At 55.7% G+C, this 22959-nt stretch overlaps 2 protein-coding genes across 3 annotated transcripts; one reads left to right on the top strand and one right to left on the bottom strand.

Annotated features, from left to right (window-relative positions):
- Positions 1–306: 306 nt before the first annotated feature.
- On the bottom strand, positions 307–5738 carry GARIN5A (golgi associated RAB2 interactor 5A). The gene is made up of 5 exons (XM_045988360.1): positions 5510–5738; positions 5176–5294; positions 4706–4836; positions 1099–1360; positions 307–465 (listed from the first exon to the last, which is right to left on the bottom strand). The coding sequence occupies exons 1-5, from the start codon at positions 5568–5570 to the stop codon at positions 409–411; spliced, it is 630 nt and encodes a 209-aa protein (XP_045844316.1). The 5' UTR covers positions 5571–5738; the 3' UTR covers positions 307–408.
- Positions 5739–5828: 90 nt separating this feature from the next.
- On the top strand, positions 5829–12582 carry EMC10 (ER membrane protein complex subunit 10). Of its 2 annotated transcripts, XM_045988341.1 has the most exons (8): positions 5829–5978; positions 7110–7182; positions 8322–8431; positions 9327–9431; positions 9748–9929; positions 10093–10186; positions 11133–11219; positions 11449–11580. In XM_045988341.1, exons 1-7 carry the CDS (start codon positions 5865–5867, stop codon positions 11217–11219), a joined length of 765 nt encoding a protein of 254 aa, XP_045844297.1. In that variant the 5' UTR covers positions 5829–5864; the 3' UTR covers positions 11449–11580. The 2 variants fall into 2 exon arrangements, with proteins under 2 accessions (XP_045844297.1, XP_045844295.1); XM_045988339.1 differs by lacking the exon at positions 11133–11219 and having other exon boundaries at positions 11449–12582.
- Positions 12583–22959: the final 10377 nt, after the last annotated feature.

A 22959-nucleotide genomic window follows, 5' to 3' on the forward strand; every position in this document is an offset into this window, starting at 1 on the left:
GACGCTACCATGTTGCCATGGCAATTACAAGTCTCAGGTGAACCAAGCCCTCATAGAGGAAGCCCTCTGGGACTAGCTACTATGAGTGGGAAGGAGGTGGGCAGGCTGCAGTGGCAACTACAATGAGTTAAAGAGGAAACAAAGCCCAGATGGGGAAGACCATTTCAATGAGGTAGCCATGATGGAAGCATGGGCGCTAGGTCTCATGGTGGCCCCAGGAGCCACACACAATGAACCGAATACCACATCGAGGCAGCCATGTTGAATTGGATGTTGACAAAAGTGCTCATGACCTGCTTGTTGGTTCTTAAGTGGCCGATCTTTATTAACTTTAATAATTCATCTTTCTGGCCCTGAGGTAGGGTACTTTGATCTCTGGTCCTTTGGTGACCTCATGGGTATTGGGAATCAGAGTCCCCAGAGTTCAGAGGTCTGTGGGTCAAGTCTGGCTTCCATGGCTCGAAGCTGGGTATAAAAAAGAATTTGTCTCAGAGGCCTTGACCTGCGGATGTATGGGCAGTTTGGGGGTGGGTAGGTGGGGTGACTTTGTACTTACCTGGAAGGTGGGGGGAGTGGGGTGGCTCAAGAGGAAGATACCCCACAGGTTTCAAAGCTCCCACCTTCAAAGACTGGTGCTCCTCTCCTCCCCCTGGACTTATAGGGAACTGGACATCCGGTTTGGTCCACCCTAGCCCTTCTGGGCCCAGGTGTCCCTCCCCCATATCCCACTGAAGTAGGTCAAGGGGAGAGAGGCTGGGGGATGGGGGTGCCCAGTTAAGAAACTTGGCTCATGTCCCCAACCCTGCTCTGCCTTGAGATCTTGCTGTCTCTACACAAAGATTTCATACCCTTCAGGACTCAGGAGTGAGGCCTTCCTCGGCGCCCTGCGCTTTCAACACAGCAATCCAGGCCCCCAGCCACTCCCACACACTCAGGAGTCTAGGTTCCCAGCCCTAGCATAGGGTAGTCCAAATTTCCAGCTGCTTCATCCACCACTACCCCCTCCCCCTCCTCCTCCCCTGCGATCCGGGAGTCCAGCCCCAGACACGCCCTCTCCCCGCCCCACCTCCTCCTCAGCAGCCCCGACCCTCCTCCCACCTCCTCCCGCTCTATCAGGTCGTCATCCTCGTCGTCTCCATCCTCCACCGGCGAGTACTCCTGCGTGAAAGGCACGGTTCCCTCGGCGGAATGGAAACGCAGTCGGTAGAGCAGCCGCACCCACTGGCCGAACTCGCGATCTCGGCTCTCGGCCGGGGCCCGCAGCTGCAGGTAGAAGGCGCGGCCGGTGCGGAACTTGACCTTGAGTTGCCAGCGGCTTTCGTCGTGGACGAAGAGCTGGACGAACTGCAAGGGGAACAACCTGGGAGGGCGGAAGAGGCAGCCTCAGGTTCTGACGCTCCGTGGCTCGGCAGCCTTGCCATCCCGGGCGCGTTCAGGGTCGGGGTCGCCCACCCCAACGCCCCTCTCTCAGCCCAGAGACAGTCCCTTTTCACTTTCTCTGCCTCTTGAATTTTTTCCATCCCCACATTTCTTCTATCCCCACAGTACCTCTGTGTCTCCCGCTGGTCCTTCTAATAAGTAGCCGCCGTCTTGAGATTTCCAGCTGGATATGAGAATGACATCGGACCCATAACAGGTCCAACGACCAAATTCCTGACCTTCTCCCCAACTCAAACCTGCTCCTCTTCACCTTCCGCATCCTAACTGCATCCTCCCCCACTTGCTCCGTCAGAAGTCGTGGGGTTGCTCCTGACCCCACGTTGCTCTCATATCCTCATCCAGTCCTGCCACCAAATCCTGACGGCTCCACCGTTAAAATGCCACCGTCTCCAGGATCCCGCCACTTCTTTAAATTTTTTTTTTTTAAATTTTTTTTTTTTTTTTTTTTTTTAAGATTTTATTTATTTGTCAGAGAGAGAGAGGAGCGAGAGTGAGCACAAGCAGACAGAGTGGCAGGCAGAGGCAGAGGGAGAAGCAGGCTCCCCGCCAAGCAAGGAGCCCAACGTGGGACTCGATCCCAGGACGCTGGGATCATGACCTGAGCCGAAGGCAGTTGCTCAACCAACTGAGCCACCCAGGCGTCCCACTTCTAACCCTTTCCGCCACCAGCCGGGGCCCACCACCCGCCCAGGCAGCTGCCTCAGCCTTCACCGCTCCGTTCCCATGCGGCCGCCAGAGGGCGCCGCCCAACACCCGAGTTCACGTCCCTCCCGTACCTCCTGTGGCTCAGAGTAAAGGCAAAGGTCCCTCCGCACCTTGACCTTGGCCCCGCAGGATCGGCCTCCTCTGTTTACCTCTCTGCTCACTCCCCTCGCTCACTCAGCCCCAGCAACACCAGCCTGGTTGCAGTTCCATAAACCTACCAGGCGAGCTCCTACCTTGGACCCTGGCTCAGAGTGGGAATCTTCCTCCAGCCAGCCCCATGGCTCTGCCCCTTAATCTTGTGTCTTTCTAAAGAAGCGCCTTCTCTCTGGGGAAGGTGTTTACCACCCTGTCCACCCTTGCAGTCCTCCCACGCCCTCTGCCCCATCTGTCTCCACAAACCTTACCCCCTTGGACAAACTGTCATTTATTCTGTTTGCCTTCCCAGAGGGGGAGTTTGAAGGCAGAAATTTTGATCTCCTTTTGTTCACTGCTGCTCCCCGAGTACCCAGGGGTTACACATGGTCGGTGCTCAGTGGATGCTTGTTGAGAGGGTGGATCATTTGGCCCAAGCCACACAGCAGGGATTTGGACCCAAGTCTTATCCATGACGGGGCAGCCATATGCCACCCTCTGGCCCGGCAATGCTACCTCTGGGGACAGACACCCTCATGCCCGTGCTCATGGTCTCCCTCTGCCTACCATACTGACTGCAATCCCAAGACACTGGGCACTATTGTCCCTCAGTAGGTGGCTTCATCTCTTTATGACATTCCCCAAGTGGCAGAATAAGTTGACATTTACAAGGCACTGATCCCTTGCCAGGGGCTGTTCCAAGCGCTTCACAAACATCTCAGTTATCCCCTGACAGCCCGGGAAGGGGGGCTCTCCTCTAATCCCCATGTTCCAGATGGGGAAATCGAGGCACAGACAGGTGGGGAACTTGGCCAAAGCCAGTGAAGAAGAGGTGAAGTCAGGATTTGAACCCAGGCAGGATGGTTACAGCACTAGATGAAAGCTTGGAGTCCAAGCTCGTATATGTCCAAAAGAGGATGTGGGGCTTGTACTTACATTGATATAAAGTGAATGCTGATACAGTGCTGATGAGGCAGTGAGCAGAGAGGAAAAGTAGCATGCACCTGCCCCTGGTTTTAAAGGAAGGGTGAACACCCACAGTATGCTAATAGAATGGGCCCAGGCCAGCTCTGGGCTGCAAGCTAGAAGTGAGAGACTAGGGGCTGGTGGTCTTGATGTTTTATTTGCAGAGCAAGTTTGGTGCTTTTACCTTGATGGTATGCTTTTTTGGGGGATGGTGTTGAAGGGGTTCCAAGCACCCCTTGGCACTGTCATTAGTGTCCCTCCCACTGCAGCTCACCACTCAGTGAGCGGTGAGGCCGATTGGTGGGACAGATTAGCACTGAAAGGAAAAGAAGCAGTGTAGAAGAGAAAATGCCCCAGCGCACCGTAAGGTGTCAGCATACTGCTTTGTGGAATGTTCTAAACTTATACAGGGGGAATACATTAAAGGCTGTAAGTAGCCTTCATTTAGTTGAGGTCAGAATCAGATACTGCCACCAAGTGAGTTGCAAAAGAACTTTTTAGATTTCAGAACTGCAGACAAAGAACTGTGGGCCCGTGTGTGTGTGTGTGTGTGTGTGTGTGTGTGTAAGTCTTTCCTTCCTTTCCTCCCTTTCTCTCTTTAACTGTGAGATGTAGTCAAAAAAGTGAAAGCCACTGGCAGAATGCTTTTATAGTATACTACATGTATGTACATGTTTTGTTATTGGCAGCTGGAGCTGGAGGCAGGAGCCTAGGATGGGCGAAAGGTGTTATTTTGTGCTGTGTATGTTTTGTAGCTTGATGTGTACTTGCATTCCTTTTTCAGTGAGAAAACAAAAGACCTGTAGGGCTTGTGTTTAGTGTGCACTGGAACTCGAGAGTCATGAGGTCAGGGGCGCCTGGCCGGCTGGGATCCAGCCCCGAGCCAGGGTCCCTTCTTCTTGCTCTCCTTCTCCCTCTCCCTGTGCCATTCCCCCTGCTTATGCTCTCTGGCTCTATCTCTCTGTCAAATAAATAAACAAAATCTTAAAAAAAAATCATGAGGTCAATAAGGATGAGGAGCCTGAGATTCTAATCCCAACCCAACCCCTGAACCACTGTGGGTCTCTGGGTAAGTGGCTCCCCCCTCTGGGCCTCAGTTTATCTCTTCAAAGGATGGGACTAAGGGGCCCCACCATATGAGTATGTCAGCGATGAGATTACCTGCATGGCCTACAGTGTGCCTGGTATGCAGCAGGTGCTGCATACATGGTTATTCTCCTGATCCTTGCCAGGGTGAGGCTGAGGACTGTCCTTCTCACGTCCATCTATCTCTGATTTCTAGCCCCCGTGGATTGCCCTCCCTTTGTTCTTCTGGGTGTACAGCAGCCCGCAGCGGGCTGGCAGCTCTCCAAGACTCATGGCACTGGGAGTCATCTGTGTGAGAGGAGATGCTGCAGGGAGGGGGCCCAGGATGCCCAGAGCTGGGGAAGGAGGAGGTCTAGGCTGGGATGGGGGTAGTCACCCAAAGAGCTGCAGGCGTCCGTTATCCTTGGCAGGGCCGGCCAGCAGCAACAGGTCTGGGAGTTCCAGGGCTGGACTGGAGGCTGCCACCCCCATGGTGACCTTGTTGGCAACTTCTCCTAACCGGGTCACCTGGAGCCAGGGATTAGAAGGTAGAAGGAAGGCAGGAATGGTGGGGTTAAGGGTCATGAGCCATGTGTATTAAACACTGAGTCTGAGGTCAGACATCCTGGGGTCAGAAGTCAAGAGTTATCCAGGTGTGAAGTCAGGGAAAATGAACCAAGGGAATCAGAGGCCAGGGTTCACAGAGAAGCTAAAGGTCTAGAGGCATGGGGGTGGGGGTTGATCCAGAATGCCAGGAGATGAACGTTATGGGAGAATGGTCAGAAGTCGACAGATCAGGGGTTCCACAAGTCAGCAGGTCAGGGCTCAAGGTAAGGCTCGGTGTCAGGGGGTTCTGGGGCTCCACACCTGCACAAAGTTGCTCTCAAAGATGGGGAAGTCTCGCAGCTGGTCGAACTCGCCGCTCAGGAGGTGGCGTTGGAGCCGTCCGGGCCGGCCCGTAGGATAGCCCGGAACCAGGGGGCATTCTAGAGGGGCAAAGTTCAGGAGTCTAGTCCAGGAGACTGGGCCGGGGGCCCCTCCAGCTGGCAGGGCCCAGGAAGTCCCGCTCTGCCAGTAGGGGAATCATGGCCATCAGTTTTCTCAACGCCAGCCCCATCCCTCACCTGGTTCCCTCACCTGATCCAAGCCAGTCAGGCCCGGCTCTGCCTCTCACCTCCCATCCCACCTGGTCCCCCCTCACCTGTTCCACTGGGGGCCGGCTTAATCTCGTGCCCCCGCATCATCGCAACGCCCCGCCCCATGCGGAGAGCGGAGGGAGGTGCCGGCAGAGAAAACGGGTGGGTGGCGCCGCGGGTTCTACACGTCACAACGCGGCGGACCAGGCTTAAACGTCACCGAAGAAAGGCCCGTTGTTGTGACGTCATCGGGGGCGGTGCCCAGATACCTGGATGAAGCTACCGCCACCGGGTTGGCGTCAGACCCCGGGAGGGAGTGGGCGCTAGTGCGCAGGCGCAAAGAGCTGGCGCAGGCGCTTGCGCGGTAAGCTCCCAGCGCCCGGCTCATTCCCTCCCCTGGCCGGATGGGAAGCGGTCAAAATGGCGGCGGTCGGAACGGTGGCTACTCGCCTCCTCCTGCTATTGCTGATGGCAGCAGCAGTCCCCAGCCAGGCCCGGGGCAGTGGCTGCCGGTCTGGGGCCGCTCTGCGGGGGGTGAGTACTCACTGGTTCTGCACAGGGGGCGGCGCTGACGGGAAGCTTGGGTCTCGGGTGTTTAGGTCGGGTAGAGTGGGAAGGAGGTATTGCAGGGCCAAGAGAGAAGAGGTGCAAGTGAGTATAGTTAGGAAGGCTCTAGCTCGTGAGTATGCATGAGAGGGCGGGGCTCGGATGGACTTGGCGCCTGGGCTTTCGATGCTTTAAAAACGAGGATGCGCCGAAGGAGGTTGGGGCAAGACCCCCGTGTTAACGTTGGAAAGCCGGGAATCCGCAGTCGTTAAATATGCATGAGGAGGTGTGGCCCTGGTGAGCTTTGGCAAATAAGACGTAGGGGCGGCTAAAACGAAAACAGCGGAGAGGCTCTGGGGTGATCTAGGTGCTTCCTGCATATGCATGAGGAGGGCGGGATCTTGATTTGGAGGATTAAAATCTGGACACGGGGTTGCGCAGGTGTGAGGGCGTGGTTGGAGGATGCAGAGGTGGGAGAAATCTGAATTTGGAGAAGTGGACGGCGTGGAGCTTTAGGAGCCTTAGCCTAAGGAGCGTCTTTGTTGTGGCTGTTAAGGTGTAAACGAGGCCACTTGTAGGGGCGCCTGGGTGGCTCAGTCGTTAAGCGTCTGCTTTCGGCTCAGGTCATGATCTCAGAGTCCCGTTATCCAGCACCACATCCGGCTCCCTGCACGGCGGGAAGCCTGCTTCTCCTTCTCCCGCTCCCCCTGCTTGTGTTCCCTCTCTGTCTCTCTCTCTGTCAAATAAATAAATAAAATCTTCAAAAAAAAAAAAAGGCCACTTGTATATTAGGTTGGGAAGGCATCTCAGGTATCCTTTAACCCACGAATGTTTACGATGCTAGGCATGAAGATAGTTGCCTTGGAACTGGAGATGGTTGCCTTGGAAACAAGGTTACACTTCTTTGCAGGCTTTGGGTTTCTGGGGACCATCCAGATCATGAATTTTCATGAAATGGGCGGTTCCTGTTGGAATCGCGGTGGACAGGTGTCAGTGTTTGGATATGAATACGAAAGTAAGGTTCCTCTTTCAGCCTTAGTCTGTCTTGGGGTCCGGCGGTCCTGCCTTCTGCCGCGGGATCCGATGGTCCTCACGTGGGGACTTCTCTCTCACCTGCAGGCCGGAGCAGAAGGTCGAGAGGGTGAGGGCTGTGGCACGGTGGGGCTGCTGCTGGAGCACTCATTCGAGATCGGTGAGTCTAGCAACGTCCTTGTCTGGGTACTTAGCCGCTGTCCTGTGAAGTCAAGAACTTGAGTCTGGATGCCACCCAGTGTGAGACACGCCGTCCGTTTACTGAAAGCTTTGCCCCTCAGAATGTGGTTGCATTATTCTGGGGAGGTTGGGGCAGGGAGGGCATGTGAGAGAAGGAACTCTACCTTTGAATACTCCCTTTACCTGTAAGACACATCCTAGTTGCCTAGGGGCAACAGTAGAGCGGACTTCTCAGACCAGTCATGCTGTGGCCTGCACTAGGGGCTGGATGTTCTGCATGTATTCACTCTAATGCCCTTCCCGCAGTCCTGCAATGTATAGGTATTAGAGAGAGCCCCATTTTCCAGAAGGGGAAGCAGGCCCAGAGGGGCATCACACAAGGTCCTTCTGTAAGTGAATGGTAGAGCCAGGACCTGCTCTGTAGCCCGGCTTAAACAACTGCGGTTCAGGTGTTCAGATTCCCAGAGCACAGAGGTCAGTACAGTCCAGAGGTCTGAGCCCCCAAACTCTAGGGCACTTATTAGAAACACTGAAGCCGGGGGGCACCTGGGTGGCTCAGTGGGTTAAAGCCTCTACCTTTGACTCAGGTCGTGATCCCAGGGTCCTGGGATCGAGCCCCTCATCGGGCTCCCTGCTCAGCAAGAAGCCTGCTTCCTCCTCTCTCTCTGCCTGCCTATCTGCCAATTTGTGATCTCTGTCTGTCAAATAAATAAATAAAAAATCTTAAAAAAGTAAAAAAAAGAAACTCTGAAGCCAGGAGCCTCCACAGACCTCCTGACTCAGACCTTGGCCTCTGCTTGGGAAAGCCCCACTGGTTCTGACATGGCCCTGTGGGCGGAAGCCCCTGTGTTCTGCAGCTGGGAGAACTGAGGCTCAGAGAGATGAGGTGACCATCCCTGGGTCACCTGACGAGGCAGAGGCAGGGCTTGGAAGCTGTGGCATTCAGACATCTGCCATCAGCTGCCCTGTGGGATGGGATGGGGCGGGACGTGGTGGGGGGTGGGGGGTCCCCACTTTGTAGGTGGGAACATGGGGGCTTGGGAGGGGGAAGCAGCCCGGTCATTGCAAGGGTCGTGGGGTTCAGTGCAGGGGCGGCTGCTGAGTCCTGACTCCCCACAGATGATAGTGCCCATTTTCGGAAGCGGGGTTCACTGCTCTGGAACCAGCAGGATGGCACTTTGTCCTTGTCGCAGCGGCAGCTCAACGAGGAGGAGCGGGGCCGGCTCCGGGTGAGGATGGCACCCAGGGCTTGCTTGAGGTGCGGGGGGACCTGTGCCTTGGACCACGCCATGCGTGTTTCAGGGTCTTTGCCCTTTGCCTGCGCCATTCCTTCTGCGCAGCACATCCTTTTCTCCCATGGTTTTCATATCGTTGCTCTTCTCGCTCCTTCAGGTTCAGTCAAGATGCTTTACAGTCAGTTAGGAGGAGATTTGCTTGGGAGGAGAAAGAGATCCCCGGAATGGCCACAGTTAAACAAAAGAAGGTTATTTCTGTCATAGCCCGTCCCATGGCTTCCTCAAGGCCAGGCTCCTGCCAGGCCTGGCCTGGTTCTCCCTAGGGATGGTGCATGGAAGTGCAGTAGGCCAGAGGAAGAGAAAAATGCGGGGCAGAGAGAGAAGCTGTCTTTTGGGGATGGCCCACAAAAGCTGCCACAGAGCACTTGCACTCTTTCCCTTTGGCCAGATGTAATTGCCCGGGAGGCTGGGGACACAGGTTTCATCATGGGCAGGCAGTGCCGGTGGGCGCCCGTCCTGTGGGAGGTAGTCCATCCTGGCCAGCCGTGCTTTGTGCTTCCCACGTGGTTCTTTGTCACAGCTGTCACTTCTGTGGCTGGGAGTCCAGGTATGGGGTGGGCCTAGGTGCAGCTGGATCCAGCTTTGAGGAAAATGTCCTTGAGACTCACTCCATCCCTGCGCTGGGCTCTACTGCACTTACAGTGGCTTCTTGCAAAGGCGGAGTACCTGGCGGCTCCGGGCCTCACGCACCAGCAGGGCTCCCCGCTAGGCTAGGGATGAGGGGGATGCAGGTGGGTGAGACGGGGGAAGGGTCCCCTGGGCCCAGGGGTGGGCCAGGCCTGGCAGGGGCCGCACATTGTCCTCACTGCCGCCCTCCTCTGCCCTGCAGGATGTGGCAGCCCTGAACGGCTTGTACCGGGTCCGGGTCCCTCAGCGCCCTGGGGCCCCTGATGGCTCAGAAGCTGGCAGCTACGTCTCCTCTTTCGTCCCCGCGGTGAGTCAGTGATGGGACCGACCTTGGGCCCTCCCACGTGCCCCAGCCTGGCTTCCACCCTTTGTGCCCTGGCGTTTGTGGACAGGGAGGATTCAGACCTGGCCTTGCCCTCAAGGGCCGGAGGGGGGATGGGACAGCATAGGACCTCATGAGAAGGCTGTTGCACTTGGACTTGTGCCCGAGGGAGGGGGGAACCATGAAGAGCTTTGAGAGATCCTCTGGGCCCTGTGAGAAGGGTTGGAGGCTTGGGGGTCTTGGTGCGGCAAGGCCTGGGTGGCAACCCTGATCCCTCTGTTCCCCACCCCCCCCACCCCAGTGCTCCCTGGTGGAGTCGCACCTCTCGGACCAGCTGACGCTGCATGTGGATGTGGCTGGCAATGTGGTGGGCGTGTCAGTGGTGACCCACCCCGGGGGCTGCCGGGGCCATGAAGTGGAAGACGTGGACCTGGAACTATTCAACACGTCTGTGCAGCTGCAGCCACCGGCCACCGCCCCAGGGTGAGGGCGCACGGGGTGCGGGTGCTCCAGGGTGCGGGTGCAGGGCAGGGGCGTGGGCAGCACCCCCCACATAACCTCTGCCTCAGCCATCCTGCTGCTGCCCTTGCTGTGTCCTTGTTGGCTGACCCCGGCCCCATAGCCTCTCTCTTCCGCCCACCCGTAGTCCTGAGACCGCAGCCTTCATTGAGCGCCTGGAGATGGAGCAGGCTCAGAAGGCCAAGAACCCCCAGGAACAGAAGTCCTTCTTCGCCAAATATGTGAGTGGAGCTCTGCCCGCCCCTGGTCCCTTCCCTCCTGAGTCCCCCTCTGCCCTTCTCTCTCCTGTGGCCCTTGGCCTGTTCCTCTTCCTCCTGGCCTCCTGTGCGTGGGGCTTGCCTATTGCCTCCAGGCTTGTCCCCTGGCACCCCGGGCTGAGCCCAAGGCCTGGATGGAATCGGGGAGGACTGTTCTCCTTGCCTCTGCCTTGGTCTGCTCCTGGTGGTGGTCACAGGGTATCCAGGCTCAGCAAATGGCCTGCCCAGAGCCAGGCCGCTCTGGGAAGCGGGGGCAGCCTCTCAGGCTGGGGGCAGGTGCGGTACAGGCCGTGTTGGTGTTGAACAGAGGCCTGTCTGGAGGAAGGGCAGTGAGGAGGGAGGTGGTCGGGGAGGGACATGGTCAGTACTAGGAGGGGCCTGGGATGAGGCCTGGGCTGGGACAAAGCCTAAGCTGGGCGGGTGCTGTGAGGCTGAAGGAGGGAGGGAGGCAGAGATTTCAGTGGGTTGGGGAGATTTGTGAAGGAGAGGACGGTGGGGTCCTCCAGGTGGGGCTGGGATGCCTTTGGCTTTGAGAGGGCACAGTTAGGGGAGGCAGGGCTGTGGGTGGAGATGCTCAGGAGGCTGGTCTGGAGCTGGAGAGGGGACAGGCCTGTGCTGCCGGGCTGGGGCTGGTAGGAGGAGCTGGGGGCACTGAGGCAGAAGGGTGGTCTACCCAAGACAAGGGCAGGGGACAGCAGAGGCCACTGTGGGTTGGAGGATGCCAAGCCTGATTGCCCTGAGTGTGGTGCCAGCGGGGCCTCAGGTTTGCCAGCAGCTCCTGACAGCTGCACTGTGGGGAAACTGAGGCCCAGAGAGGCCAAGAACCCACGTGCCCCAGCTCTGCCCTCCCCAATGGCCACAGGACCCCATGGCCACCCCTGGCCCTGACCTGTGCCCCCTCCCTCCTCAGTGGCACCTCATTCTCGGGGGGGCTGTGTTGCTCACAGCCCTGCGTCCTGCCGCCCCGGGGTCCACGCCGCTGCCGCAGGAGGCCTGAGTGAGGACTGAGCCCCCTCCCGCCTCCACCCCACCCTGCGCCCCACCAGCCCTTCCCCGACCTGTAGTGATGTAGGGGACCTGGGCCCCCTTCCCTCACGTGGCCTCCCCTTATGCCGGCTCCCCCACCTTCCCTGCCCTGGCAGAATCTGGCTCATACTCACTTCTCTTCTTTCTGTCTCTCTCTTTGTTTGTCTGTCCACCGTCCCATCCTCCTATCTGGCCCACAGTGGATGTACATCATTCCCGTTGTCCTGTTTCTCATGATGTCGGGAGCACCGGATGCCGGGGGCCAGGGAGGGGGCGGCGGCGGGGGCGGTGGCGGGGGCAGTGGCCGCTGAGGGCTGGGGTGTCCGCGCCTGGTCTTCTTTCATGCAGACAACCCCCTCCGGCCAGAGTGCTCTTGTCTTTGATCATCCCAAGAAAGATTTGCTAGCTGCTCCTGTCCCCATCCTGTGATGGTAGGGGGAGACTCCTCCCAGGAGTCCTTTCCCCCTGGGCGGACAGGTGGCCAGATTCTGGCATACCCTGCCTTCCCCTGTGGTCCTTCCATAGCCCCAAAGCCTTCCTCTTGGCCACAGCATGGAGCTCGAGCTCCCGGTCCACCTCTGGCCCTGTGTTTTTCCCCCACTTCCCCTGAGCCTTGTAGTTTGGGAACATGCCGAGTTCTCTCCAGCCTCTGTGCCTTTGTTCATGGTCTTCTCGCCCTGCCTGTCCCAGGCCTGGCTAGGGGGTCCCCCTAACTTGTCTGACTGGATTGGGCCACACACTTTCTACCTGCCTGCCCTTGAGGGGCCTGGCACAGAGTAGGTGTGGGCTGGCTGTGAGCATCCCTTGGCCCCATTCCAGCAGCCCTGACTTGGGACCCCGCTTTGGCCTTTATCCGCCCATGGGTCCAAGCAGGAGTTGGGGTGTCCTGCCCTGCCTGGATGCCCGGCCTCCCACAGGCTTTGGGGCATGAAGAAATGTTTAAAGTAAAAACAAAGTAATGTCTGGTAGAGCTGAGAGCCGATGATGTAAATAGAATCCCTTCCCTGGCCTGGAATGTCTTCCCTGGGACAGGCCTCCAGGGGAGGACTGCTGGCCTTTCCTATTTATCATCCCACCCTGCCGATCTATTTAAAAAATACCGACAATCTATTGAAATACATCAATGTTTTGAAAAGGTATGACTTCCAGCAACCAAATGCAACTGTTGATTTGGTTGCAGGGAAGTCCTGATGTACAGGCTTTATTGAATTCCGCTCTTCGCTCTGTGTATTATCCAGAAACACACAGAAATGGCTGTCACGGTCGCTGAAATGTCTGTGTAACGCTTTGTGGTGTTGTATGGCAGTTTATTAAACTGTTCCCCAAATGTTCAACATTTAGCTTCCTGCTGGATATGGTTATAAATAGCACGGCAGCGAGTGCTCTCCAGTCTCTCTTTGGTGAGTGTGAATTATTTCCTGGGGATGCATGACCAAAATCACGATGGCAGATCGGAAACACGTACGAGAAAGTAACGCGTTCGTGTGGCTCGACTATCAAAACAACATCAAAGGTGTGTGGTGGACAGGTGTCTCCCCCAGTTGCTTTCATTTGCTTAACTTCCCCATGTGTCAGCCTGCGCTGGCGCGGGCAGGGAGGGACACAGGCTCTCCTTTCCTTGGAATGCAGAAATAGCAAATCCCCTCCACCGCTTCAGCCTTGCCTCTTGGCTCCTGCACCTAATGTTCTGGAGACTTCTCCTAATGGGGGAGTGGCATCGTCCTTGCACCCCACCAGAGACCTGCGCCGGAGCTCATTCAACCTGGCCTCTGCCTGCGGCTGTCACTGTTTCCCGGATGCAGATGTAACTGGAATAAAACCCCAGCAGCAGACTGACTGGCCAGAGGAAGGTGGCATTTATATAAATGTGACCTATGTTGCTAAATTGCCCCCCATCAAGCAGATGCCGGTCAGCGTTCCGCTACGGCCTTGCCAGCAGATGGCTCAGACCTCTCTGTGTCGTGAGGCTCTGATCTGTGTCAGGAGGGAAGTGGAGCCCGGTAGCACCACTGGGATTTTCTGGGAACTGTTCTTGTCCTTTGCTCAAGGGCAGCATTTAGGATTTTGAATTCCTCTTGCAATTTGTCTGATGTTGCTGACGCCTCAAGCCACCCCCATCTGTTTTCTGGTCCCTCTGGATTCCTGTCCTGCTGCAGCCCTTTCTTTGGTCCTTCTCTTCCCTCTGACCTCACTCCCAGGGACCAGCCACTCCCCGCTGTGCTGCGACAAGTAGCCTGAGAGTCCCAAACGGTCCCACCGATTTGCAGTTCGGCAGTATTTTCTTCGACTGTGTTGTTGTGTTACACACCCACCAGCAGAGGGGGTTATCATTCGACCCGTTTCTTTGTGGCTTTAATACATAAAACAGTGTCCAAGGGGTGCTCTAACTTGGCCATGTCTTTCCCGTCTGCGCTCCATGTGAATTGCCCCCATGGTGTTTACTGCTCTTGGACAAGGTTCAAACTCAGAGTTCCTAACCCTTTGCCTCGTTGGCAGGTGCATTCTTGCCTCAGGCATTGGTCGGACCATTTTCTAATTCTGTCATGGACTGAGACTGAACTCTTTACCCATCTGATTACCTCCTTTTCCTCTACGACTCTCTAGATCCCTCTGGAGCGGGTGTACTCCAGCCGCTGTCTGAGCTGGCACAGGCTCCGTGAGGCTCTGTCTTCATGCAGCTTTTCTAATACTTGCCTCTTCATGGAGAGCTCACTTACTATTTCGTTTTCTTGACCAGGGTGTCCGGGGATATAGCACGGAACTCAAAAGATACTGTAGGATCCAAAGCCAAGAGCCTTCTGCTCAGCGCAGCCTGGCACCTGTTCCCCTCACTGGGGGTGGCCTGACTGGCCAGTCTCCTGCTCATTGCTCTGGAGATACTCTCCACATAAACAAGCAAACGTCTATGTAAATTATTTTTACAAAAGTGTGTAGCTCTAGTTTTGTATTTTTTTTTAAAGATTTTATTTATTTATTTGACAGATCTCAAGCAGGCAGAGAGGCAGGCAGAGAGAGGAAGGGAAGCAGGCTCCCTGCAGAGCAGAGAGCCCAGTGCGGGGCTTGATCCCAGGACCCTGAGATCATGACCTGAGCTGAAGGCAGAGGCTTTAACCCACTGAGCCACTCAGGTGCCCCTTGTTTTGTTTTGTTTTTTTAAAGATTTTGGGTGGTCGAGGGAGAGGCAGAGGGAGAAGCAGACTCCCTTCTGAACAGGGATCCTGATGTGGGACTCGATCCCAGGATCGTCACCTGAACCAAAGGCAGATGCTTAACCAACTGAGGCGCCCAGGTGCCCTGTAGCTCTAGTTTTTTTGTTTTTTTTTTTCTCTCTGAGTTGGAGAGGTTTCCATCTTGGCTATAAAGTGCATCATCCTCCTGTGATGTGGCTGGCTCAGAGGTGACATCGTTGGTCCCCATGGAGGGACCCTCGGGTTGTTGCCAGCAGAGCTGCAGGGATCCCCGTGTGCACACGTACGTCTACAGGGCATGCTGCCAGAGGGGGACCTGCTGGGGCAGTGTCAGGCACCTCCCATCCACACTGGAGCCCCTCTTGCCGACTATCCTCAAACCCGTCTCCCGCTCAGACTCCCCTCCTGGTCTTCAGACCCATGGCTCCTTCCCCAGGCAGTGCTGCCCGGAGAGTCTTTGCCACCCATCCACCCCCAGTCAGAGCTCCTGCAGGAATCCTACTCCAATAAGTGGTGCCACCATCTGCTTGGCCTCATAGGCTGGAGCACTGCAGTGCCCGACTCTGCTGTTCCTTCCTGCCTCACCCCTTCTCCTGTCTCCCATGGCCACAGCCCTGGCCTCATCCTTCCCCACCTGGACCTGTCAGCCCAGCCTCCTCCCTGGCCTCGTGGGGGGACTTCTGACACCAAAGCTGCCCCCCGACTCCTCTGTTCCTAGCCCTCCCATGGCTGCCCAGTGCCCTCAGGGCAAAGTTCTAGCCCCTCAGCCTGGCTTTGGAGGTGTCTTAGTTTCCAAAGTCTGTTCCTCTTTTTCAGCCTCACTGAGGAGCACCTCCCATCCTTAATGAGTCCCTCAGATATCACCCTCTATGCCCCCTCTGTCCCTCCCTCTCCATCTCCACGGAGCTCAGTGTCTACTGTCTCCCTCCTGTGCCTTTCCCCCGGCCTCCTGACCTGTGGTCTAAGATGCTAGAGCACCTGCAAGGTACATGCTCAGTGAAAGGATGGCCTCCCTCTCCAGTTTCCTGCCTCGCCTTTTGGATGTGCTTCTTTGCCCCACAAAATGTTACCTGCTCTCTGGCATTTAGGAAACCCTTTTCCCCAGCCCAGCATTTCCTATGGTCATTTAGGTATACTTAGCACAGTTATAGGACAGGCAATCTTTTAAAATATATAAGGCTAATTTTAGTATTTGAAGACTTTACTATCCCAAATTGTGCATTGTAGCAGGTGGCTTTTGGGAGGAATTCTATAGGCGCCTTTATTTAACCCATCAGAGACACCATGGTGAGAATCGGGGACTAATCCCTGAGGCCTCTTCGGCTGTCAGTCATTCATCTTTGCCTGCACCCACCTCCCAGTCAGCAAGTCATAATGGTGTCGTTACAAAGGAAAACTCGATTTGGCCCGATTCCTAGAAATAGGCTGCCAAGCAAACTGTAAAGCAAATCCCACTTTCCTTAGTTTACTATAGTGGTCATGTATGCATTTCCGTGGCAATGCAGAGGAGAAGCCAGCCATAGGATGACTTGAAAACACGAAGTCAGTCTGGAGGTGTACGTTGGCACGCTATGAAGCTTCCTGGGTACCGTGTTTACATATTGACCAGGAGTAAAAATTTTCATTTTTGCAGAGCTTTGCTTGAGACCATTTCAGGTGTCTAATACAGCTGGGTTACAGTTCCGTCCTCTATCAGTAGATGGCGATAAACGAGTTCACCCTGCTTGAGAATGCCCCTCAGGCCCATAGCGTGCTCAGCTGGATACTCTGGGGAGGTCAGGCCCATGTGGACTCTCTCTGTGAAGAAAAGAGCTTTGCAGGGGGTGCTCTTGGCCCTTGAGGAGGTTGGGGTTCCCATGAAGCCTCTGTCTTAGCAGGTGCTGGTCTTCAGGAACACGGGTGCCTGTGTTCCTAACTGTGAAATGGGATTCAGGTGAAGTTCTCCCATGCTCCATGCTTCCTGAAGAAGAGAAGATGGTGGCAGGTTGGGGAGAATGGGGCAGAAAGGAGGCAGCCCCTTCTCAGCAAACTCAGTTGAGGGATCAGGAGAGTGGAGAAGGAGCCACTTCCTGGCCAACTGCAGGGTGGTTCAGCCCTTCCCAGCCCTGGCACGTACCTGCAAGTGTCTTGAGGTACAAGAGATATAAGAGATAGGCAACTCCCTATCTCTGAGCCAGCTCCTCATTTCCTCCTTCCTAGGCCGGGGGCAAGCGTCCTTTCTCCAGGCAGTGGGCAGCATCCAGGACAGACAGAAAAGAGAGAAAATGGGTGTCACAGAGGCCCTTCCACCCTGGCGGGGGGGGGGGGGGGGGGGGGGCTGGCTTGGCAGCCCTGTCCAGGCTGCACAGATCCCTGGGAGGATGTCAGCTCCGAACTTCAGGAAGGGAGAGGGAAGGAGGGGGAGGCAAAGGGAGAGGATCTCGGAGCTTGCGCTGAGGATGTGGCTGGCAGAGCCTGGAGGGGCCTCCCTGACACTGGGAGACAAGGTGCAGAGGAAAGGAGGCCAGTGGAGGGGAGAAGTCTGGGAGGAGAGAAGAGGTGACAGATTCAGAAAGGAAAGAGCGAGAGAGATTGGAAAGGGGGAAGAAAAAAGAGAAGGGGGGAGAGAGAAGGGATGGAGATGAGCAAGAGAGTGTAGGGGGAAAAAAACGAATGAGGAGAGGGGGAAAGGAAGCGAGAGATGAGAGAGAAGACAGGTTGGGGTAGGGGGCGGCCCCGAGCGAAGCAGGCGGAGAGGGGGAGAGGAAAGGAGACCGTGGCGGGGAGAGAGCGAGGCTGGGGGAAGGAGAAGGAGGGAGAGAGACGATGGGACAGAGTCGGAAATGGAAGACCGGGCGGAGGAGCGGCCCGGGAGCAGCCAAGGCAGACGGCGGGAAGGGAGAGAAAGGGGGAAGCAAGGAGCAGAGAGCTTGCTGGCGGCCCGGATGCAAAGGCCAAAGCCGAGCGAGACAGGGGAGGAGAGCGGAGGAAGGAAACACAGCAGGAGGGAAATAGAGGAAAGGAGAAAAATGAATGCGGGAGTGTGGAGAGACAGCGAGCCAGCGAGCGGGCAGGCAGGAAAGAGAAGAGCAGAGGCGGGGAGAGGCCGAGAAAGGAGGGGTGTGAGGGAGGGGCGAGGAGCCGGGCGCGGGGAGGGGAAGTGAGAGAGAAGTGGAAGAAAATGGAGAGGAAAACGCCGAAGCCCGAACTGAGAGGAGTGAGGTGTGTAGTGCGGGTGGCGGGACCGCACCGCGGGAGAGCGCGAGGAGGAGCAGAAGGGGTGCGCGGAAGGCGGCGGAGGGAAACTGGGGCGAGAAGAGAGGCCAGAGCGCGCACGCGCACAGCCGGCCCCCTCCAGGCGCGCGCACAATGAGGCGCGCGCGCGCTCCGAGGCCCGGGCCAGGGGCGGCAGAGCAGGGAAGCTGGGGAGACGCGGCAGAAGAGGAAAGCCGGGAGCGAGGGCAGCGGGAAGGGCGGGAGGCGCGCGCAAGGGGCTCACACCCCGCCGCCGAGAGCCCGCTAGCTCCTGCGCGCCCGGCGGCAGCCCAGGGAGAGAGGCGGGACGGCTGGGGAAACGGAGAGCGTGCCGAGCCGGCGGTGCGGGGCGGGAGCGGGCGACGAAGGGGACCGGCGGTGCGACAGAGCCAGAACTGGAGAAGAGGGAAGAGAGGGCGTCCGCCTCCCGCGAGGAGACGCCGGTCCCGGGCGCGGGCGGTCCCCCCGCCCAGAGCTGCAGGCACCGGCGGGCTCCTGGTCCCCGGAGCGGGCAGGACGTGATACGAGTTTCATGACGTGTGAAACGCAAATCACGGGGTCGTTTGTTCGGAGGCAGGAGACGCGTGTCACCAGCTCGCGGGGACGCCCGGCCTCCCCGTGGGTGCCAGAGGGGCCTCCCGGCCGTGGGAGGCGGCGGGGGTGCAGCCCACGGGGGGAGGGGCAGATGTGGAAGGAAGAGAGACGGGGAGACCGGAGAGGGTGGGCGAGGCGCTGGGGGCGCGAAAAGGCGGGAAAAGGTCAAGGAAAGTTGGGGCGGGGGGCCCCGGCAGTGAAGGCGAGTTGGGGAGAAGACGGAGGAGAGAAGAGTAAAAGAATCGATGAAAAGAAGGTACAGAAAAGCCGACTCGGAGTGTAGTTAGACGGGGGGCGGGGCAGATAGGAGACCCCATGGACCCCGTGTCTGTGTGGGGGACGGAGACCGGAGGACAGAGGAGAGAAGGGGACGGGAAGCGGAAAGCAGGAGAAGAGGCGCTCCCTGACTACAACCAGGAGGACAGGGGGTTGGTGTGAACCAAATATAAGGAAAAGAAGCTGGAGGCGAAGGGGACAGGAGGAGAGGCAGAGGAGAGGCGCAGAGAAGCAGAGGGAGGGAAGAGGGCGCGGGGTGTCATCCAGCGTGCGGGGGGGGGGGGGCGGGGGAGCGCCACACGGTGCCCCAGAGCGGCCCTTGGGTCAGAGCTGCTGTGGGAACCAGACGGAGCAGGAAGCTCCAGGCTCGGGGATGCCCTCCCCCATGCCTCCTGGGGAGCAAAGGGACCCGGTAGGCGACGGGGCGGAGTGAAGCGCAGGGGGAGGAGAATGTGAGGTAAGTCCTGAGGAAAGGAGGTAAGCTTCCAGAGAGGGTGAGAGCCGCAGGACCGGAAGCCAGACAGGTGGGGTTGGGGTGGATGAAGGTGAAGAAAGACAAGCGCATGGTTTCTGGGAGAAACAGGAGGTGTGTGTGTGTGTGTGTGTGTGTGCGCGCGCGCGTGTGTGTGTGTGTGTGTAAAATAAAGTGTAGTTCTGAGGAGCACGATGAGAAGAATAAAGAAGAGCTGTGTGGGGAGAGACGCAGATCAGGACAGAGAAGAGAGGAGGAGGAGGAGGAGAAGCAAGGCACAATCAAGAAACTGTGAGCAAAGCAAACCAGGAAGTAGTGTGAGGAGGAAAGTGTGTGTCATAGACAGGGCAGAGACAAAGTGTGGGGGACAGAGGAGAGAAAGGAAAAGGATGAAGAGAGACAGAGGGAATCAGAGTCTGAGAGGGAATCTGAGAGGAGAGTCAGAGAGAGAATCAGAGAGGAGGAGAGACAGAATCTGAGAGAGAGAGAGTCTGAGGGAGAGAGAGTCTAAGGGAGAGAATCTGAGAGTCAGAATCAGAGACAGAGAGAGTCTGAGAGAGGGAGAGAATCTGTCAGAGAGACTGAGAGAATCTGAGGGGGGAAGAGTCTGGGAGAGAGAGTTTGAGAGGGAGAGAGTCAGAGAGAATCTGAGAGAGAGGCAGAGTTGGAGGGACAGACAGTCACACAGAGGGAGAGAGAGTCAGAGAGGGAGACAATCAGAGAGAGAGTTTGAGAGAGGGAGAGAGAGAGAAAGAAACAGAGAATCTGAGAGAGGGAAAGAGTCTGGAAGAGAGAGAGAATTTGAGAGAGTTTGAGAGGGAGAGAGTCTGAGAGAGAATCTGAGAGAGAGGTAGAGTCAGAGGGACAGACAGTCGCGCGCACACACACACACACACACACACACACACACAGTCTGAGAGAGGGAGACAGAATCAGAGAGTCTGAGAGAGGGAGAGAGTCAGAGTGAGAGAATCTGAGAGTCAGAGAGAGAGAAAAACAGAGAGAATCTGCGAGAGGGAAAGAGTCTGGAAGAGAGAGACAGAGAGAATCTGAGAGAGTTTGAGAGGGAGAGAGAGTCTGAGAGAGAATCAGAGAGAGGCAGAGTCGGAGTGACAGTCACATAGAGACTGAGAGTCAGAGAGAGAGAGAATCTGAGAGAGGGAGACAGAATCAGAGAGAGAGCCAGAACCTGAGTCAGAGAAAGAGATTGAGAGTGTCTGAGAGAGAGTCAGAGAGATAGAATCTGAGAGTCACACACACATAGTCATAGAGAATCTGAAAGTGAGAGTCTAAGAGAATGAGAGAGTCTGAGGAGAAACAGTCTGAGTGAAAGAGTCTGAGAGTGTGTGTGTGTGTGTGTGTGTGTGTGAGTGAGAGAGAGAGAAAATCTGAGTGAAAGAGAGTCTGAGAGTCACAGAGAGTCAGAGAGAGAGTCTGAGTTTGTCAGAGAGTCAGTCTGAGAGAGTCCGAGACAGACAGAGTCTGAGGGAGAGTCTGAGTGGGAGAGAGAGAGAGAGACAGAATCTGAGTCAGAGACAGACAGTCTGAGAGAGGGAGAGAGAGTCTGAGGGAGAGTTTGAAACAGTCAGAGAGAAGGAGAGTCTGAGAGTCAAAGTCTGAGAGAGTAAGAGAGTCTGAGAAAGTCTGAGAGAGAGTTTGAGTCAGAGAGAAAGAGTCTGAGAGAATCAGAGAGAGTGAGAGTGAGAGAGTGTGTGTGTCAGAAAGTCTGAGAGAGAGAGAAATAGAGAGTCTGAGAAAGTCTGAGAGAAAGAGTTTGAGAGAGTCTGAGGAAGTCAGAGAGTGAGAGAGTTGGGGGAGTTTGAGACAATCTGAGAGAGAATCAGAATCTGAGAGAAGGAAAGTTTGAGAGAGTCTGGAAGAGAGTGAAGAAGTCTGAGAGGGAGAGAGAATGAGAGAGTCTGAGAGGGAGAGAAAATCTGAGAGAGTCAGAGAGGGAGAGTGTGAGATTCTGAGAATAGAGGGAGAAAGAGTCTGAGAGAATCAGAGAGAGTCTCAGAAAGTCTGGGTGAGTCTGAGAGAGAGAAATAGTCAAGAAAGTCAGAGAGAGAGAGAGTCTGAGAAAGTCTGAGTGAGAGAGGCTGAGAGAGAGAGTCTGAAAAAGAGAAAGAGTCTGGGGCACCTGGGTAGTTCAGTGGGTTAAAGCCTCTGCCTTCGGCTCGGGTCATGATCCCATGATCCCAGGATCCTGGGTCGAGCCCTGCATCGGGCTCTCTGCTCAGCAGGGAGCCTGCTTCCCCCCCCCCCCCCCGCCTGTCTCTCTGCCTACTTGTGATCTCTATCTGTCAAATAAATAATAAAATCTTTAAAAAAAAAAAAGAGAGAAAGTGTGTGTGTGTGTGTGTAAGACAGAATCTGAGTGAGGGGCAGCTGGGTGGCTCAGTGGGTTAAGCCTCTGCCTTTGGCTCAGGTCATGATCTCAGTGTCCTGGGATTGAGCCCCACATCAGGCTCTCTGCTCAGCGGGGAGCCTGCTTCCTCCTCTCTCTCCTGCCTGCCTCTCTGCCTACTTGTGATCTCTTTCTCTGTGTCAAATAAATAAGATCTTTAAAAACGAGAGAGAGAGAGAGAATCTGAGTGAAAAAGCCTGAGAGTCACGGAGAGTCAGAGAAAGAGTCTGAAAAAGAGTTTGTCAGAGAGTCAGTCTGAGAGTCCGAGTGAGACACAGAGTCTGAGGGAGAGTCTGAGTGGGAGAGAGAGAGACAGAATCTGAATCAGAGAGAGACAGTCTGAGAGAGGGAGAGAGAGTCTGAGAGTCCAAGTCTGAGGGAGAAAGAGAGTCTGAGAAAGTCTGAGATAGAGTTTGAGTCAGAGAGTCTGAGAGAATCAGAGAGAGGGTGAGTCAGAGAGTCTGAGAGAGAGAGAGAGAGAATGTGTGTGTGTGTGTGTGTGTGTGTCTCAAAGTCTGAGATAGACATAGTCTGAGAAAGTCTGAGAGAAAGAGTTTGAGAGAGTCTGAGGAAGTCAGAGAGTGAGAGAGTTGGAGGAGTTTGAGACAATCTGAGAGAGAATCTGAGAGAAGGAAAGTTTGAGAGTCTGTGAGAGAGTGAAAAAGTCTGAGAGGGAGAGAGAATGAGAGGGAGAGTCTGAGAAAGAGAGTCTGAGAGAGAGAGAAAGTCAGAGAGGGAGAGTGTGAGATAGTCTGAGAAAGAGGGAGAAAGATGTCTGAGAGAGAATGTCTGAGAGAATCAGAGAGGGAGAGTCAGAGAGAGTCTCAAAGTCTGAGTGAGTCTGAGAGAGAAATAGTCTGAGAAAGTCTTGACTGAAAGAGTTTGAGAGAGTCTGAAAAAGAGAAAGAGTCAGAGAGAGGGAGAATGCAAGACAATCAGAGAGAGATCCTGAGAAAGTCAGAGAGGGAGAAAGTCTGAGAGAATCAGAAAGGGAGAGTCTGAAAGAGAGAGTCAGAGAGAGAGAGTGAGTTCAAGAGAGTCTGAGATAGAGTCTGACAGGGGGAGTTTGAGATAGTCTGAGAAACAAAGATAGTCTGAGAAAGTCAGGGAGAAAAAGTCTGAGAGAATCAGAGAGTCTGAGAGAGGGAGAGAAGGCCTGAGAGAGACAGAGAGTCTGAGAGAGAGTCTCAGAAAGTCTGAGAGAGTCTGAGACAGAGAGAAATAGAGTCTGAGAGAAAGAGAAAGTTTGAGAGAGGGGGAGTTTGAGACAGTCTGAGATTGGGAGAGAGTCTGAGAGAGAAAGTCTGAGAATCAGAGAGAGTCTGAGAGTCAAAGGAGAGAGAGTCTGAGAGGAGAGTCTGAAAGAGTTTGAGAGTCTCAGAAAATATAGTGTGAGTGAGAAAAATAGAGTCTGAGAAAGAGAGAGAAAAAGTCAGAGAGAGAGAGTCTAAGAGAATCAGGGAGAGAGTTTGTGGAAGTCTGAGAGAGGGAGAGTTTGAGAGTGAGAGTCTGAGAAAGTCTGAGAGAAAGAGCATCTGAG

Source organism: Meles meles, chromosome 19, assembly GCF_922984935.1.
Source record: "Meles meles chromosome 19, mMelMel3.1 paternal haplotype, whole genome shotgun sequence".
NCBI lineage: Eukaryota > Metazoa > Chordata > Mammalia > Carnivora > Mustelidae > Meles > Meles meles.